The sequence below is a fragment of the Podarcis erhardii genome, assembly GCF_964252035.2.
Source record: "Podarcis erhardii genome assembly, chromosome: 6".
In the NCBI taxonomy this organism is placed as follows: Eukaryota; Metazoa; Chordata; class Lepidosauria; order Squamata; family Lacertidae; genus Podarcis; species Podarcis erhardii.
The window spans coordinates 79,273,675-79,289,969 of NC_138510.1; the positions used below are offsets into that span (position 1 = coordinate 79,273,675).

General features: G+C 42.2%; 1 protein-coding gene across 4 annotated transcripts in view; it reads right to left on the reverse strand.

Annotated features, from left to right (window-relative positions):
* COL11A1 (collagen type XI alpha 1 chain) overlaps positions 1 to 16,295 on the reverse strand; it is a 262,353-nt gene that overhangs the window by 215,971 nt on the left and 30,087 nt on the right. For all 4 annotated transcript variants that reach the window (XM_081865627.1, XM_081865625.1, XM_081865626.1 and 1 more), the window contains exons 2-4: positions 12,453 to 12,620; positions 2,641 to 2,854; positions 1,049 to 1,211 (exon numbers count right to left, since the gene is read on the reverse strand). In XM_081865627.1, the coding sequence (XP_081721753.1) occupies positions 1,049 to 1,211; positions 2,641 to 2,854; positions 12,453 to 12,620 (545 nt within the window). The remainder of the gene's footprint in view (positions 1 to 1,048; positions 1,212 to 2,640; positions 2,855 to 12,452; positions 12,621 to 16,295) is intronic.

A 16,295-nucleotide genomic window follows, 5' to 3' on the forward strand; every position in this document is an offset into this window, starting at 1 on the left:
TATCTCACTCTCATAAGAACAAGCAGGAAACCAAGATCCGAAAACAACAGGAAGATTAAATCTAAAGGAATAAATGAAAAAAAAAAAGAAGTGTAGAATTTTCCAAAATAAAAAAGGAAAATAAAGTATTTAGGACTCATGCAAAAGAAAAGTCTTTCTCTAACTGCTCTCTTAGAACTCCTTTAATGATATTCCTGCTCCATAGAGATAGAACTTCCAAAACAGGAAGAAGTTCATGAGATCAGAGCTATTTATTTACTTCAACATATCTTTCCCAAAGCGCTGGGATTGGTCAGTCCAGGTAGTATCAGTTTCTCTTATTACAATTTTGACTTATCAAACACAACAGAGCTTTCCCTTCTCCCTGCTTTGGTATTTTCCTTATACGGTGAGCTTAGAGATATTAGTTTTGTTTTTAGCATCTACTTGCCTGCAGTGAATTTTTTAATGTCTTAATCACCAAGGTGCCACAAAGCTTTGGGGATCTCAACTTTGCCTTGAGCACCATATACAGATTCCATTTCACCTCAGACAAGTCCAGAATATCTCAGAAGCACCCAGATTCACCCAAATCCACTGTGCACCCCTAAAGAATATCCAACCTTAGTTGTGGGAATTCTCCAATTAGTAGGAGTGCAAATTCCAGTTATCTTACCAAATTGTTTTTTTAAAAAAGATCCTTATGCCTAGGCAACTGTGAAAGAAGACCCTATCAGTTTCTCACAGCAACAGAAACTTTTGAGATTGGTTCAGTAAGAAACAAAGACATGAGCTATTGAGAAAGATATTTTTGGCCAAAACGTGTTGGGCACATTGTATAAATAAAGCACTCATCCCTTTTGGGGCATCTGTGAGATTAATTTCTCTTTTTTTACACATCAGCCATGAAAGAAAGCCAAGTGTTCTTTTCAAAGTAAGCTGGCCTTCTAAATGTGATTTCCATAAGCCTTATACTGATATAGTCCTAGACAGCTGAAATGAATGCCTGCAGTTTTCTTCTTTTGCAAATACTGTATGCACAGACAAAATCCGCTGTCTGAACACTTACCTCAAAAACTTCCTCATCAAGAATCCTTGTTCCAAAGACTGTGATGCCATTGGTGTCAACAATTGCTCGGTCACTCCTGCCAAGTGGTTTCGTGGTTTTCTTCTTACAGTCCACAATCAGAGTGACGGATTTCTTCTCCACACTAATGGCTACCCGATGCCACCTAGCACAAGAACATAACTGATTTTGGTAAAATAGGAATGATTTTGTTCCCAAAGAATATTTGCAAATACAGTGGAACCTCAGTTGTTGAACATAATCCATTCTGGAAAACCGCTTGACTTCCAAAATGTTCAACAACCAAGGCACAATCACCATTTGGCAATTGCAATGAAGAAAATGGAGAAACATGCTTTGCAAGCTATTCAACTTCCAAGGCACATTCGAAAATGGAAGCATTCACTTCCGGGTTGTCGGCGTTCAAAAGCCGAAATGTTCGACTTCCGAAGCATTCGACAACCAAGGTTCCACTGTACCAATAGTTAGGGGGGGATGACCTATTATATTTATTCTAAATATTTATTTTCCATCCTACTCAGCAGGTGAGGCCTGCTGAACTTCACTGTCAACCACCCTACATTCACCGAATGTCTGCATTTAATAGTAAAGGTAAAAGTAAAGGACCCCTGACAGTTAAGTCCAGTCGCGAACAACTCTGGGGTTGCGGCGCTCATCTCACTTTACTGGCCGAGAGAGCCAGCATTTGTCCGCAGACAGTTTTTCTGGGTCATGTGACCAGTATGACTAAGCCGCTTCTGGCGAACCAGAGCAGTGCACGGAAACGCCGTTTACCTTCCCGCCAGAGCGGTACCTATTTATCTACTTTCACTTTTTGGCATGCTTCAAACTGTTTGGTTGGCAGGAGCTGGGACCAAGCAACAGGAGCTCACCCCGTCGCAGGAATTCAAACCACCGACCGTATGATCAGCAAGCCCTAGGCTCAGTGGTTTAGACCACAGCGTCACCTGCATCCCTGCATTCAATGGTAAAGGGACCCCTGACCATTAGGTCCAGTCACATATGACTCTGGGGTTGCGGCACTCATCTCGCTTTATTGGCTGAGGGAGCCGGCGTACAGCTTCCGGGTCATGTGGCCAGCATGACTAAGCTGCTTCTGGCGAACCAGAGCAGTGCACGGAAATGCTGTTTACCTTCCCGCCGGAGCGGTACCTATTTATCTACTTGCACTTTGATGTGCTTTTGAACTGCTAGGTTGGCAGGAGCAGGGACCGAGCAACGGGAGCTCACCCCGTCGCGGGGATTCGAACCGCCAACCTTCTGATCGGCAAGTGCTAGGCTCTGTGGTTTAACCCACAGCGCCGCCCGCGTCCCTGCATTCAATGGTACCACCCACCAAACACTCTACTGTAGCTATGCATTGTATGGATCAGCAGTGGTGGGAAATCTGGCTTTCAAGGAAATTTGTTTGCTATTACTGAACTTGCTGTTAAGGAATTCCTGATAAGCTTCCAGTTTTCTATAGAACACAATTTGGGGAGCGGGGGGTGGAAGCCTGGTCTGGATCATCTGGCTGCAGGTATTAATTCTGTCCACCACCTTGGATGCCATATCCACCTTCATTTTTCACTTACTTTCCATCAGCAATGTTGACCGTTCTGAAGAGGGGATAATCTTCCGGCGCAGGCTTCCCATTTTGATCCTCATACAGGAAGACAGGCGATCTGCCCACCTCAACACCAACTTGCTGGATGCCTTGTTCGTTGTAGACAGAAAAAAGAAAGGACTGGATCCCTTTTTTAGGTTTCACTGTAAATAGTATCGAAAAGTCTTCAGGGAAGTTTCCACCTGTCGAGAGAAAAATGCAGTGTCACTAATCTTGCGGAGAAGAAACGTCCTACACCTTAGGACTGCATGGTCACATCCCATGCCCAGGCAACGCTCTGGCCCTACATATGTCCTTCATATGTGATTACGCCTCTCGCTTGCTTGCCTGGATTGAGAGTTACGCATCTGAATTTTGTATGGTTGGAATATAGTCAACTTACAGAGGTAGGAGTCAATGCAGTTGCCCCATCAACTTTTTGCCTCTGGCCCTAACCTCTGCTGCCATGCGGCCCCCAGAAGATTGTGTACAAGTGAATGATAACCTTGGACTGAAAAAGGCTCCCAGCTCCTGACCAAAGTGAATCAAACTTTCTATTACTTCTCTTGAAAACAAGTGCTACAAATTACGGGATGCTTCTTTCTCTTAAAGCATTGTACTTTCCTTCCTATTCATTCCGCTCTACAAGCACTTAATTGTATGGCCACTTCTGAACCTCAATCACGATTTCTTTAAGTGCTGCAAAGGGAGAATAATGAAATCCCAAGTCCCATTAAAACCAATTGGGCTGAGAAACTCATTTAGATGAAGACTCACATGATGAGATTTTACATCACTGCCTTTATTGCTTGTTCCTTCTTATTCTGCGATATGATACATGTAACCTGTAACTCCTTTTGTTCTCTATTCAGTTGAAGTTGTTACTGGTTGTTATCTGACAATGAAAATTAACTTTAAAAAGCAAAGGGGTTCCAATACCATTCTTGATCTTATTCACATGAAGTCCCCTCAAGTTCAGTAGAACTCGTCTTTAATCAAGTAGGCTGCAATGAAACTGTGTCACGACAAAATAAATGGAACTTACTTGTGAGTAAGCATGATTAGGACTCGAGTGTTGGTCTCACTGATTTTAGTGTGGCTTGGGCAAGCCTAATATTCGTCACAACCATCCATCTTCTGATAACCTAGATCACTGTAATGCACTCTACATGGAACTACTCTTGAAGACAGTCAAGAAGCTGCCATAATTTTGCATGGTGCAAATTTGCAGAAGCTGCACTTACTACCTATATGCTACCAAACCCAATTCAAGATGTTGGTGTTAAATTATACAACCCTAAATATATGGGGACCCATATAGTTTAAGGAGCATTCGGAGGTCATATTGCTTTGTCTTTGCATGTGTGATAGATGCATGTGTGCCCATATGATTTGTGTGTATGTTTGTGTGTGTGTGTGTGTGTGTGTGTGTGTGTAGGAAAGAGAAAGTGTGTGTACGTGCTTATGGAAGGTTGTGAGATCAAGTTTCTGTGTATGCTTGGTGTACACCTTTGGTTATTTAGATGTTTCTGAACTCCAATTCCCAGCAGCTCCAGGCAAGTATGGCCAATAGTAAGGAATAATGAGAACTGTAGTTCAGCAACATCTGGAGGGCCAGATGTTCCCCATACCTGGGTTATGCATATGCGCATAAAGTCCTGCATTTATTTATTGCTAAGCAGCAAACTGGCTCGACTGCTTAACATCAAAAAAACATATTAAGTGGCTTACGGTAAAAGATAGAAAAACATAGCATGGTGTAAAAGCAAATTATCTTGCTGGTTTCCTTTCTGCCCAATATTCCAGCCTACCATGATAATTTTGAATGCTATTTCCATCTTCCATAGCATTAAGCTAAGTGTCATTTGCAAATTTGATAAGCATCCCCTCTACACCATGTGAGTCAGGGGACCTGTAGATGAATGAAATAGCTGTGGAGAGAGCTGTTCCTGTTTCAGACACTCGAAGCCCTTAGTGCATCTAGGAAAAGGAGGAGTAAAGCGAGTTCATTTTTAAAGCCCAAATTAGAACCGCTTAGCATCCCGGTGGGATGGGATCCAACGTAATTTGCATTTGAGCGATATAAAACTGCTGGGGCTGAATCATAAAGTGGCTTTGTGGGGCTTAAACAACATTAGATGCTCTACAGGTTTCAAATTGCTTAAGCTCCTTAAAACCGCTGTAAGTGAGAGAGGGTTTAAACAGATTATGCTCACGGAAGGTTTTGAAATATTCCAAGCCATTTGAATCTGTCTCTAACCTTGGATACAATTCTGTAAATTTGACTTGTAAAACCTTTCAGAAAGAAAGGCAAATTTAAGGGCAGAAGCTACAGGAGGTGGGCGTGGCTTGCTTGATGAACTGAGACCATCGTTTCAAAAACCTATGGATTTCTTTCTAACCCTATTTGTGTTTCACCTGTTTATTCATGAGGCATAACTATAATTTTTTATTAATGCATACATTTTTTTTCCATTTTGATCTGTTTTGTTTATTTCAACAACAACAAAAACCCAACAGCCTAACTTTATTACCATAACATGACCATTTGTGAGCTACGCCAATATGGAAGCACTTCAATCACAGAAGTTATATGAAAGTTCCTGTTAGTTGGAAGGAATTTATTTGAGGAGGAGGAGGAGGAGGAGGAGGAGGAGGAGGAGAAGAAGAAGAAGAAGAAGAAGAAGAAGAATAGTAGTAGTAGTAGTAGTAGTTTGGATTTGATATCCCGCTTTATCACTACTCGAAGGAGTCTCAAAGCGGCTAACAATCTCCTTTCCCTTCCTCCCCCACAACAAACACTCTGTGAGGTGAGTGGGGCTGAGAGACTTCAAAGAAGTATGACTAGCCCAAGGTCACCCAGCAGCTGCATGTGGAGGAGCGGAGACGCGAACCCGGTTCCCCAGATTACGAGTCTAGCGCTCTTAACCACTACACCACACTGGCTCTCAAGGACTCCTCAAGGCTTAAAAGGGCTGCCAGCCTCTGACTTATTCAAAATGAGAATGAAAGCCAGGTATCGTGTGTAGGGCTTGCAAGAAGGTGGTTCTTATCAATTGTAAGCTATAATTTATAATTTGAATGGGGGTCCAGAAACATTTCCATTATATGTGGTGCATCAGCACCTTCTCCTCCTTTCCCTAAATATTTCTTGTTGTTTTTCTGTTTCTATGGGTTTCCCCCCTCCTCATTTCACTCACCCACCCCACTTCCCCCATCCAGTTCTCCAAACCACCCCCTCTTCTCCTTACAACTCACCCCACAAAACCCATTACAGCTTGTCCAATCCCCACCTCTTTACACCAACATTTTTCCCCCAACCTTGGGTTCCCAGATATTGTTGGACTACAACTCCCATCTACCCCAGACAGCTTAGGCAACAGCCATGGATGACAGGAGTTGTAGTCCAACGACATCTTGGGACCCAAGTCTGAAGAACACAGCTTCAGACCAACCACACATTAAGTGACAACAAAGAAACAAATGTGCATTGTATTGGAAGCACTTTCTGTCGACACGTACAACAATAGAGCATCCTACGTGTGCAAGCTATTTTGTTCACAGCTGAAAATGGATATGCTCAGCGTCCTACCTTTTGGCACAAGTGACTGCAAAAAGGAAGAAAAAGCTCAGACCTGCACGAATGAGGCCCAGATGGACGGAGAGCTTCAGACTTGAAAGGAACTGAACACCTGCCTTGTCTGAACTGTTAATCTAATCTAAAGGATATGCTGAGAATGTTTAAGGCAGGTGGCACTAATTCATCTAGTCTAGGCATGTGCTTTCAGGCTGCTAGAACAAACTGCACATAGAAAACCCTGTGGGAAGGTCATGGACAGAGGTTTTGAAGCGTTCTCCCAAATTGGGCAGTGGATAGCATTATCTTTACTAGGTTGAGTTTTTAAAAAACACAACTCCTCCCAGCTGCTTACTGTAGAAAACAAGGCTTTATGTATTCCTCTGAGCTCAAGTGAGTATCTGTAAATATTAGCATCCTTTGGCCACCAAAATATTAAATGCAATGTTTGTCATTCAAAAGCTGAATGCATTTATCTCAGCCTTAAGTTCACTGATCTCAACTTTGAGTATGTCCTACCAACCTAGCAGTTTGAAAGCATGTCAAAGTTCAAGTAGATAAATAGGTACCGCTCTGGCGGGAAAGTAAACGGCGTTTCCATGTGCTGCTCTGGTTCGCCAGAAGCGGCTTAGTCATGCTGGCCACATGACCCAGAAGCTGTCTGCGGACAAACGCCGGCTCCCTCAGACTATAGAGCAAGATGAGCGTGCAACCCCAGAGTCGGTCACGACTGGACCTAATGGTCAGGGGTCCCTTTACCTTTACTTTAACCCTGCATATTATCCATTATCTTTACTATACAGTGGTACCTCGGGTTACAGACGCTTCAGGTTACAGACACTTCAGGTTACAAACTCCGCTAACCCAGAAATAGTACCTCAGGTTAAGAACTTTGCTTCAGGATGAGAACAGAAATTGTGCGGTGGCAGCGCAGCAGCAATGAGAGGCCCAATTAGCTAAAGTGGTACCTCAGGTTAAGAACAGTTTCAGGTTAAGAACGGACCTCCAGAACAAATTAAGTTCTTAACCCGAGGTACCACTGTATAGACTTAAAGAAAAAAACCCAAACCATCAATCCTCTCAGTGTCTTCCTGTAAAAAAGCAACTTTGGTCCTCAAATGGTCTTCAGAATAGCAACTTGATACAGCTCTTCAAGCTGAAGCAAGTAACTGCAAATATTAGCATTCTTTTGCCAGCCCCATATTAAATGTGACAGTTTTCATTTGAGAGTTTGAAGGCATCGCTTGAACATCATATCTCAAACTTTGAAATGTGAATGGAATTTCATTTCGTGTATCCAGTACACCCAGGCTGGATTGAGAGGGGATGCAGGGGAGCGTATGCCCCAGGCAGCAAATTAAGGGGTGGGGGTGGCCGAATGGAATCCTATATGGCAGAGAAGAGGCATGTTGAGCGTGCCCAGGACTGACTCCTCTTTCACGTTCCCTTGAAGGCTAGAATGCTCCATCCATTCTCAGCCAGCCTACTCACTTTCCTGCATGTAATACTTTCCTGCCTATGGCTGCAACACAAGGGCTAACATACTAGGCTGCTGTGATTACCACTGTATACAAAATCCGCACCAGTATGAAATACAATTGCATCTCACCTGCCAAGCATTACTGAATGTGCTGTCAAATATCAAATACTAAAATCAGGTACCATGGGACCAGAACTGCAGATATAAAATATTCCAAGATATCAGGAAATATTTTATTTTTTTAAACTCATTTTTATTTCAGTTTTACTGCACAAACACCCACATGCCCAGATGAAAATGAAAATTATAAATGAACATACAAAAAGAAGAAAAAATGAAAATTACAGACACAAATATGAATAACTAAAAAGAAGAAAAGATAAATATATCGTATAGTACTAAGGTACAGTATAAATAAGAAAAACAATATAATGGAACGGAAAGTCAACCAGAAGAAAAGATGAAATGAAATATGGTATAATTACAGTATATTCAGGAAATATTTTAGTGATATGCCTTGGCTTAGCTCAGCACTGGAGCAGAATGACCAAACAAACAAATAAACATATAAAATGGTTGGTTGATTGAAAACAACAGCAGTCCCCTTTCCAGAAGCCCACAAGTTTGGTCATTCATACTAGGTCCTGAATTGGCTTAGCATGATGTGCTCATGAGGGCAGTATCAGATTTTGTGAAGTTCTATAGCAAACTGAGCTGGTTCACACATAATGTTAAACCATAGTTGACAAGTTGACAAGTAGTTGTAGTTTAATGAAAATGAGAAGCATAGTGGTGCACGCTACTGATTAGCAACCACTTTGCTCCTTCTTTTCTTCTGTCCTCAGGCAAGAAATCAGAGGCTAGCTTTGCATTGTATGTGAACAAGCAATCATGGTTTATTTCCCACAAAGAAATGGCAAGTGGTGAGCCAGGAAGCCAGGAATAAATCTGGAAAGAAACGAACCACAAGCACTCACCTTTGGTTTGTTTCTTCACAGCATGACAAAGACAGGAGCAGGGGAGGAGAGTGACAGAGACATTAAGCCTGTGTGTGTGTGTGTGTGTGTGTGTGTGTGTGTGTGTGTGTGTGTGTATTGCAATGGTTTAACATTATGCACAAACCAAGGCTCTGTCAGGTTTGGGTGACATGACAAGCAACAGTTATTTTTTTAAAAAGGAAGAAAACTCTTCCAAACGCTTCCTTGCGGCCACACCAGAGAAGAACAGGAGGTAATCACAAGACCTGGGGAAGACTAGGCTCAGTCACATAATAATAAACCATGGCTTGTCATGTTTTAGTTTACCTTGGGTATTAACATTATTTTGCCCTCCACTTCCTTGTAGCTATTATTCTGCCTGCCATAAGACTATCCTGTACTGGAGTTTAGTGCTCTCCGGTTACATAATTGTTTTTAAAGGTAGAATAATTTGTTCAGGTAACAGGGGAGGTAAACTCATTGACAACCTTAAAGTGATAATGCTGTGTTCACAGACGGTTTTGTGCTCACTTCATTAAAGCATTCACATTCTCTCCACTTCTTTTGTTCAAGTGGAGAACTATGAATGTGTGTGTGTGTTTTCTCTTTTCCTCCGCTGTTCAAATGGTCCCCCGCCCCTACTTCTTCACCTGCATTCCCAGAGAGAAAAGCTCTTGAGGCCATCTGGGGGTGCAGAAATGTTAGTTCCTCAGATTAGTTCTAACACTAGAAATCCTACAAAAGTCACAAAAGAAGAAAGGGCGGTAAGCAAGGAAGACAGAGCCAAAGGCTATTTTAATTTAGGTAACTGCCAACATACAGCATAATGAGCGTGTTTACTCTGGCAACCAAACACACACACACACACACACACACACACACACACACACAAAAACACACCAAAATGAGCAGCTTCCATATCGCTGCCAAACCTACCAACTATATTACAGTGCCATTCTGAAAAAATAAAAACCACCAGCAGCAGCCTAACTGCAAGTTAACACAAGACTTATTTCCCCTCAAGGGAATGTCTGTTCTGCACTCTCCAGCCCTGGCTTTGGCAGAGGGCATTTTATTCTCTGCTAACAGCTTCTAAAAGGCAATGGTCCAATAACCATTCAAGAGCTTTCAATGGCAAGGTCACTGTGATTTAAGACTGAGTGACAGCTCTGCTCTACCATCAGTTCTTATTTGTGTAAGCAAGCCTCTTCTCAAAAAAGAGAGAGAAAAGCTCTCTAGCTAGGGCATTAGGTGGCAGGAAAACTCTGATAAAGCAAGGGGGCTCTTTAATACTGTCGAAGAGTGACCCTGAAGAGAGTGCCATTGTTCCTGAGCGACTCAGAGCTCGTTTTCAAGGGCAGCTGCTGCACAGGCCAGCCGAAAGATGCTGCTTCCTCAGGAGGAGACAGTTGTCAGGTGGTCAACACTGAGAGAGAATCTCCGCTTGCATAGGGCCAGGAAGTCTGACTGCTTAAATCCCATTGGAATGAATGGGATTTCAGTAGCAACCACCGTGCAGGAATGCAGCCACTAAGTTGTAAATTCCAGCGTGTTCAATCTATTTTTCTTCTCCTCAGGCTCGCCAACTGCTCCTTATTTCAAGACTAATATAGTGGTACCTCGGGTTAAGTACTTAATTCATTCCAGAGGTCCGTTCTTAACCTGAAACTGTTCTTAACCTGAAGCACCACTTTAGCTAATGGGGCCTCCTGCTGCTGCCGCACTGCCAGAGCATGATTTCTGTTCTCATCCTGAAGCAAAGTTCTTAACCCAAGGTAATATTTCTGGGTTAGCGGAGTCTGCAATCTGATGTGCATGTAACCTGAAGCGTTTGTAACCCGAGGTACCACAGTTCCTTCTTTAAAAATACAAAAAGTTAATACTATCTCTGTACTTCAGGCAGATATACTTTCTGGTCTGGTTACCACTGACAAGGTGACCCTCTGTGTCACAAAAGCTTATCCCCTACAAAGGCATACCTTCCAACATTTCTCTGATGAAAATAGGAAAAAGGTAAAGGTAAAGGACCCCTGGATGGTTAAGTCCAGTCAAAGGCAACTATGGGGTTGTGGTGCTCATCTTGCTTCAGGCCGAGGGAACCGGCATTTGTCCACAGACAGCTTTCCGGGTCATGTGGCCAACATGACTGAACTTCTTCTGGCACAATGGAACACCATGACGTAAGCCAGAGCACACGGAAACACCGTTTACCTCCCTGCCACAGTGGTACCTATTTATTTACTTGCACTGGCGTGCTTTTGAACTGCTATGTTGGCAGAAGCTAGGACACAGCAACAGGAGCTCACCCTGTTCCAGGGATTTGAACCACCGGCTGTCTGATTGGCAAGTCCCAGAGGCTCAGTGTTTAGACCACAGTGCCACCTGCATCTGATGAAAATAGGGACATCCTATCCATACCCTCCAACATTTCTCCGATGAAAATATGGATGTCCAGTTCTACTTTTCTAGAAAAGGAGGTGCCAGAACTTACCATGAACACCACCCTTGTTCTCTTAGAATGGCAATGGCGCCCTTTGTGGCCCTCCATATACTATTGGACTATAGCTGTCATCATCCCTGATCACTGGCCATGCTGGCTGGTGCAGATGGGTCTTGAAGCTCAACAACATCTGAAAAACTATGTGTTCCTTACTCCTGACATCATATCCCAGTCTATGCTGTAATCTGAAAACAGTAAAATCCTATAGATCTCTACCCCAGAGGAAGCCACAATGAAATCACTGGTGCTTAAGAACAGAGGCTAAACCAATTTTCCAGTTCTGTTACAATGGGAAACTATGATTTAATTAAAAAATCCAGAAGCCTTCTGTTGCAAAGGGAAGGGGTGGTGGTTCTAATTTACATTATTTGTTTCTAAATTGTCTGCAATCTACAACGTAATTTGTCATGGTGCCTGGGTAACTTTACCAGAAAGAAAATGAACTTTCTATATCATCACTTCCTGTGATGCTTTAATGTACTTCCTAAGGAGGGGTTGGGAACTGTTCCATGGTAAAATGTAGCCACACAAGCCCCTCTATCTGGCCTTTGGGACTCTCCCCAGGCTACACATCAGACCTGCATGCTCCTTGAGTGCTTTCATTTGTCAGGAAGCTGACATTAAACTCTGATAATGCTTCTTGTTTTCCTGAATTGAGGCTGGACAGGGGATGAATGAGTCTACTGTATGAAGGTCAAATTTATATTTGGCGCTCTGCTCACTTTGGCCTTTGGCCCCATCCAGCACTCATATGTTGCCCCTGAAAAGCTGTCCGGAAGGTGTGCTCGCTTCGGCAGCACATATACTAAAATTGGAACGATACAGAGAAGATTAGCATGGCCCCTGCGCAAGGATGACACGCAAATTCGTGAAGCGTTACATATTTTTATAATTTGCATGGAAAAACCTTTTTACGATGTAAATGGGAACGGGAGACGTGAGGGAGTCCAAAGAAGTGATGAAACCACGTTATGATATAAGTAAGGTTGTTTATTATTTGTGCATTTGTATTCAAAAATTTTAATAAATATTTATATAAAAAAAAAATGAAAAGCTGTCCGGAAGGGAATGTGGTCCTCATTTTCAAAAGAAGTTCCCCACCCCTGTTCTAAAGTGTTGGTTGATGAAATGAAGTGTTGGTAAATGAAATCATAACCATAGTTTTGGGGTGTCATAAGCTTAAAGACAAAGCCAAGAGCCTGTAAAAACATAAAAGATCAACTTCGCCCAAAAATAAATATTGCAACTCACAAACAGCTCCCCTCACCTGGGTACAATTGTTTGGTTGGAGCACTGAGTTGTGCGTTTTTTGAAACTCTGTAGGCAACATCTGATCCTTTGGAATTCCTTCTGTTTATGCAAATTCCGGCTGTTTTTGATATTCCTTCCGGTGAATTGTGAAACTCTAATGCTTTGAGCACGTCGACTGGTTCAGCTGAAAAACAAAGAGAAAAAAGACATTATTCACACTCCTTCCAAAATATTGCATTTGCTCACTTCTTAGAAACTGAACTGATGTATTCGGAGCATGTTCAGGGATTGAACATCATTTTGGGTCACCCCCCCCCAAAAAAAAACTCTGGTGGTACAAAGCCTATTAGCAAATGTCCAATAGGTCCAACAGCCCCTGAGCTCCCTTGCTTGTGCTAGCAGAAATTAGGATCTCATGAAATAAGACTGGTCAGAGTCACAACAAATGCAGGAGGCCAGTATCCCTCCAATCCACTAATCTCCAACCTCTATCTTTTTCTCCAGAAACAGATGCAGCAGAAGGAAGGTTATCAGGAAATCAGATGTGGAGTTAGGAAGATATGACTGTGCATACTCCAAACTAATATGGCAGAGTTGGCTGGAAGAGGGAGGAAGTCTAAGACAAGAGTCTGAAGGCAGCCCTGTTTAGGGAAGCTTTTAATGTTTAATAGGTTATTGTATTTTAGTGTTCTGTTGGAAGCTGCCCAGAGTGGCTGGGGAAACCCAGCCAGATGGGCAGGGTATAAATAATAAATTATTATTATTATTATTATTATTATTATTATTATTATTATTAGAGCAACAGAAGGAAGGAAGGAAGGAAGGAAGGAAGGAAGGAAGGAAGGAAGGAAGGAAGGAAGGAGTAATCAAAGGGTGACAAAGGTCCCCTGGATTTAAGAAATCTCTCTTATTTTAAAGGGGAAGGTCTTCAATCCAAACTATCATACACCACTTTTAAAGCATTTTTGCTTAGACCTCATGAGAAAGATGTCTTATGATGTACCACAAACTTTACATTTGTCAGGGTGCCATGAAGCAGGAGCCGTGTGGAATCTGTGCATCAAAGAGGTAAAGTCAAAGAGACAAATTTACCTCCACCACAAACTTTAGACCAGATTTTAGAGCAGATTTTAGACCAGAAGCATTCCACGAGAGAACAGAGAAAGGATCAGGGAGGGGCTAAGTCACTCCTAATATGAGCAAATTGCCATAAGGGTCAACACTGCGGAACTGCCCAGATTTGGAAGCTGCACTCCTGGCCCTGGGCAACAACACAGGTTGTGCTGCCACCACAAGACAATCAACTCTTACAAATTGGCTGGCAAGGAGCATGCATGACTAGCGCCATCTTTTGTATGACAATTACAATTTATTTACTATTTGTTAATTAAATTTACACACCATCCTTCTTCAGAATATCACAGGGCAGTTTACAGTATAAAAACACAAAAATACATAACATATAACCACCACCCCACACACATTGTTTAATTAGCCAAAGGCCTGGGAGAAGAGGAATATTTTTTACTGATGCTGAAAGATATGCAATGAAGGCTCCATTTGAAAACCAAGGCACAGCTTCCAATTGGCTGCAGGGGCTTCCTGCACTCAAGCGGAAGCCGCATTGGATGTTCAGTTTCCAAAAAACGTTCACAAACCAGAACACTTACTTCTGGGTTTGCAGTGCTCGTGAGCCGATTTGTTTGACAACTAAGCCGTTTGAGAATCAAAGTACCACTGTATAAGGATTTCTTAACCTGAAGAGTAACGCTAAAATATCAACGAGGAGGAAGACAAGTAGTCATAGATTTGTCTTTGAACAGATGCAATGATAGCTAACATCCTTGACCATTGGCCATGCCAGCCAACATTTAGAGGGTACCACATTGGCACAGAAACCTGGCACAGAAGAAATCAAACTGAGAAGAGACACAGCTACAACAACCAGGGACCCAACTTTGGTAAACCACAGAAAGAAGTTTATACAGAAAACATTTCCTCAGTGAAAAAGAGGAAACTTTAAACAAGTTACGTAGCATGCTATCAGTTTGATCAAAAGTTGGATTTCATTCAGCAGTCCACCCTTCTGTTCACCACCCTTACCAAAATGATAGCTTTATCATGCTTTGTCGTGGTTTTCTCTCTAGCTGGAAACTGAGGGCGAGTCATGGATTATCTCACCACTGCACTGAGCAAAATCCCTCCAAATGTAGTCAGGAGGAAAGGGGTGATTTCCAGCAAGAAATTGGTGCATTTCCTCATCAGAATCCAGAGCATATTCTGAATAAAGACACAGCTGCTTTTTTCTTAAAAATGCAAATAATAATAATAATAATAATAATAATAATAATAATTTTTATTTATACCCCACCCTCTCCAGCCAAGGCCGGGCTCAGAGCCTTGGTAGATAGGAAAACCAGAAGCTGCCTGCATGTAGACAGTATTCTTCAACATTGGGTCCCCAGATGTCATTGGACTACAGCTCCCAACATCTTAGACCATTGGATAAACTGGCTAAGGATGATGGGAGTTATAATCCAACAATGGCTGGGAACACTGAAGGGAAATAGTAAGTCAGATCACTGGAACTTGAAAGATAGGGTGCTCTTGGTCTTTCCCTAGTCTGCCACAACTTAAGATATTTCAGGGGGTTTTTTCTGGCTGCAGAAACATATGCATAAACCATGGGCTGGCCTGTGCACCCGCATTTGTCACTCACCAACATTAAGCACCAAACTACATGCCACAATAAAACCCACTGTTAAAAATGCATGCTGGAATCAGCTAGTTTTAGCTCAGTGGCAGAGCACATGCAGAAGGTCCCAGCTGCGATCCAGGAAGAAGAAAAAGAAATAGAAGAAGAAGAAGAAATAGAAATAGAAATAGAAATAGAAATAGAAATAGAAATAGAAATAGAAATAGAAATAGAAGAAGAAGAAGAAGAAGAAGAAGAAGAAGAAGAAGAAGAAGAAGAAGAAGAATTTGGACTTGATATCCTGCCTTTCACTCCCCTGAAGGAGTCTCAAAGCGGCTAACAATCTCCTTTAACTTCCTCCCACACAACAAAGACTCTGTGAGGTGAGACTGAGAGACTTCAGAGAAGTGTGACCAGCCCAAGGTCACCCAGCAGCTGCATGTGGATGAGCGGGAAAGTGAACCCGGTTCACCAGATTACGAGTCCACTGCTCTTAACCACTACACCATGCTGGCAGAAAGACCTGTATCTGACACCATGGAGTGGCTGGTGAGCATCGACAACTGGTGCAATATATGTTCTGACCACCTGGCTCCTGAATGACTGAATAAATGAGCAACACTTGCTAAACAGGACTCTGAATATATATATATATATATTTAAAATTGCAAGGTTAGTGTATCCTATCTAAGGATGGATATATCTGTCAATTTTGGTTTCTCCCAGTTTCTCATTTTTCCAATCTTAAATTCTGTTTGCCCCATTATCATGTCAGTTTGACATTTTGGTAATAAAGAGAATACTTTCACACACATTTCATACAGGAAGCTCAACAGGTAAAGCATGAGACCCCCTTAATCTCAGGGTTATGGGGTCAAGCTCTACATTGAGCAAAAGTTTCCTACATTGCAGAGGGTTGAATAAGATGAACCTTGTGGGCCCATAACTCTACAATTCTATGGTTCTCATAATATATGCACTTCTACACGATTTTGACTATAGTTCACAGCTTACAAGCAATTCTTTCCAATGTACTGTATGTCAGTATGCTATTTTCCCTAATATACACATTTTTGTGTGAACTTTTCTCTAATATACACATTTTGTACCTCCCTTTTAAAACCAAAGAACTGCACCACAAAATTCTAAGGAGGCCAAATTTCA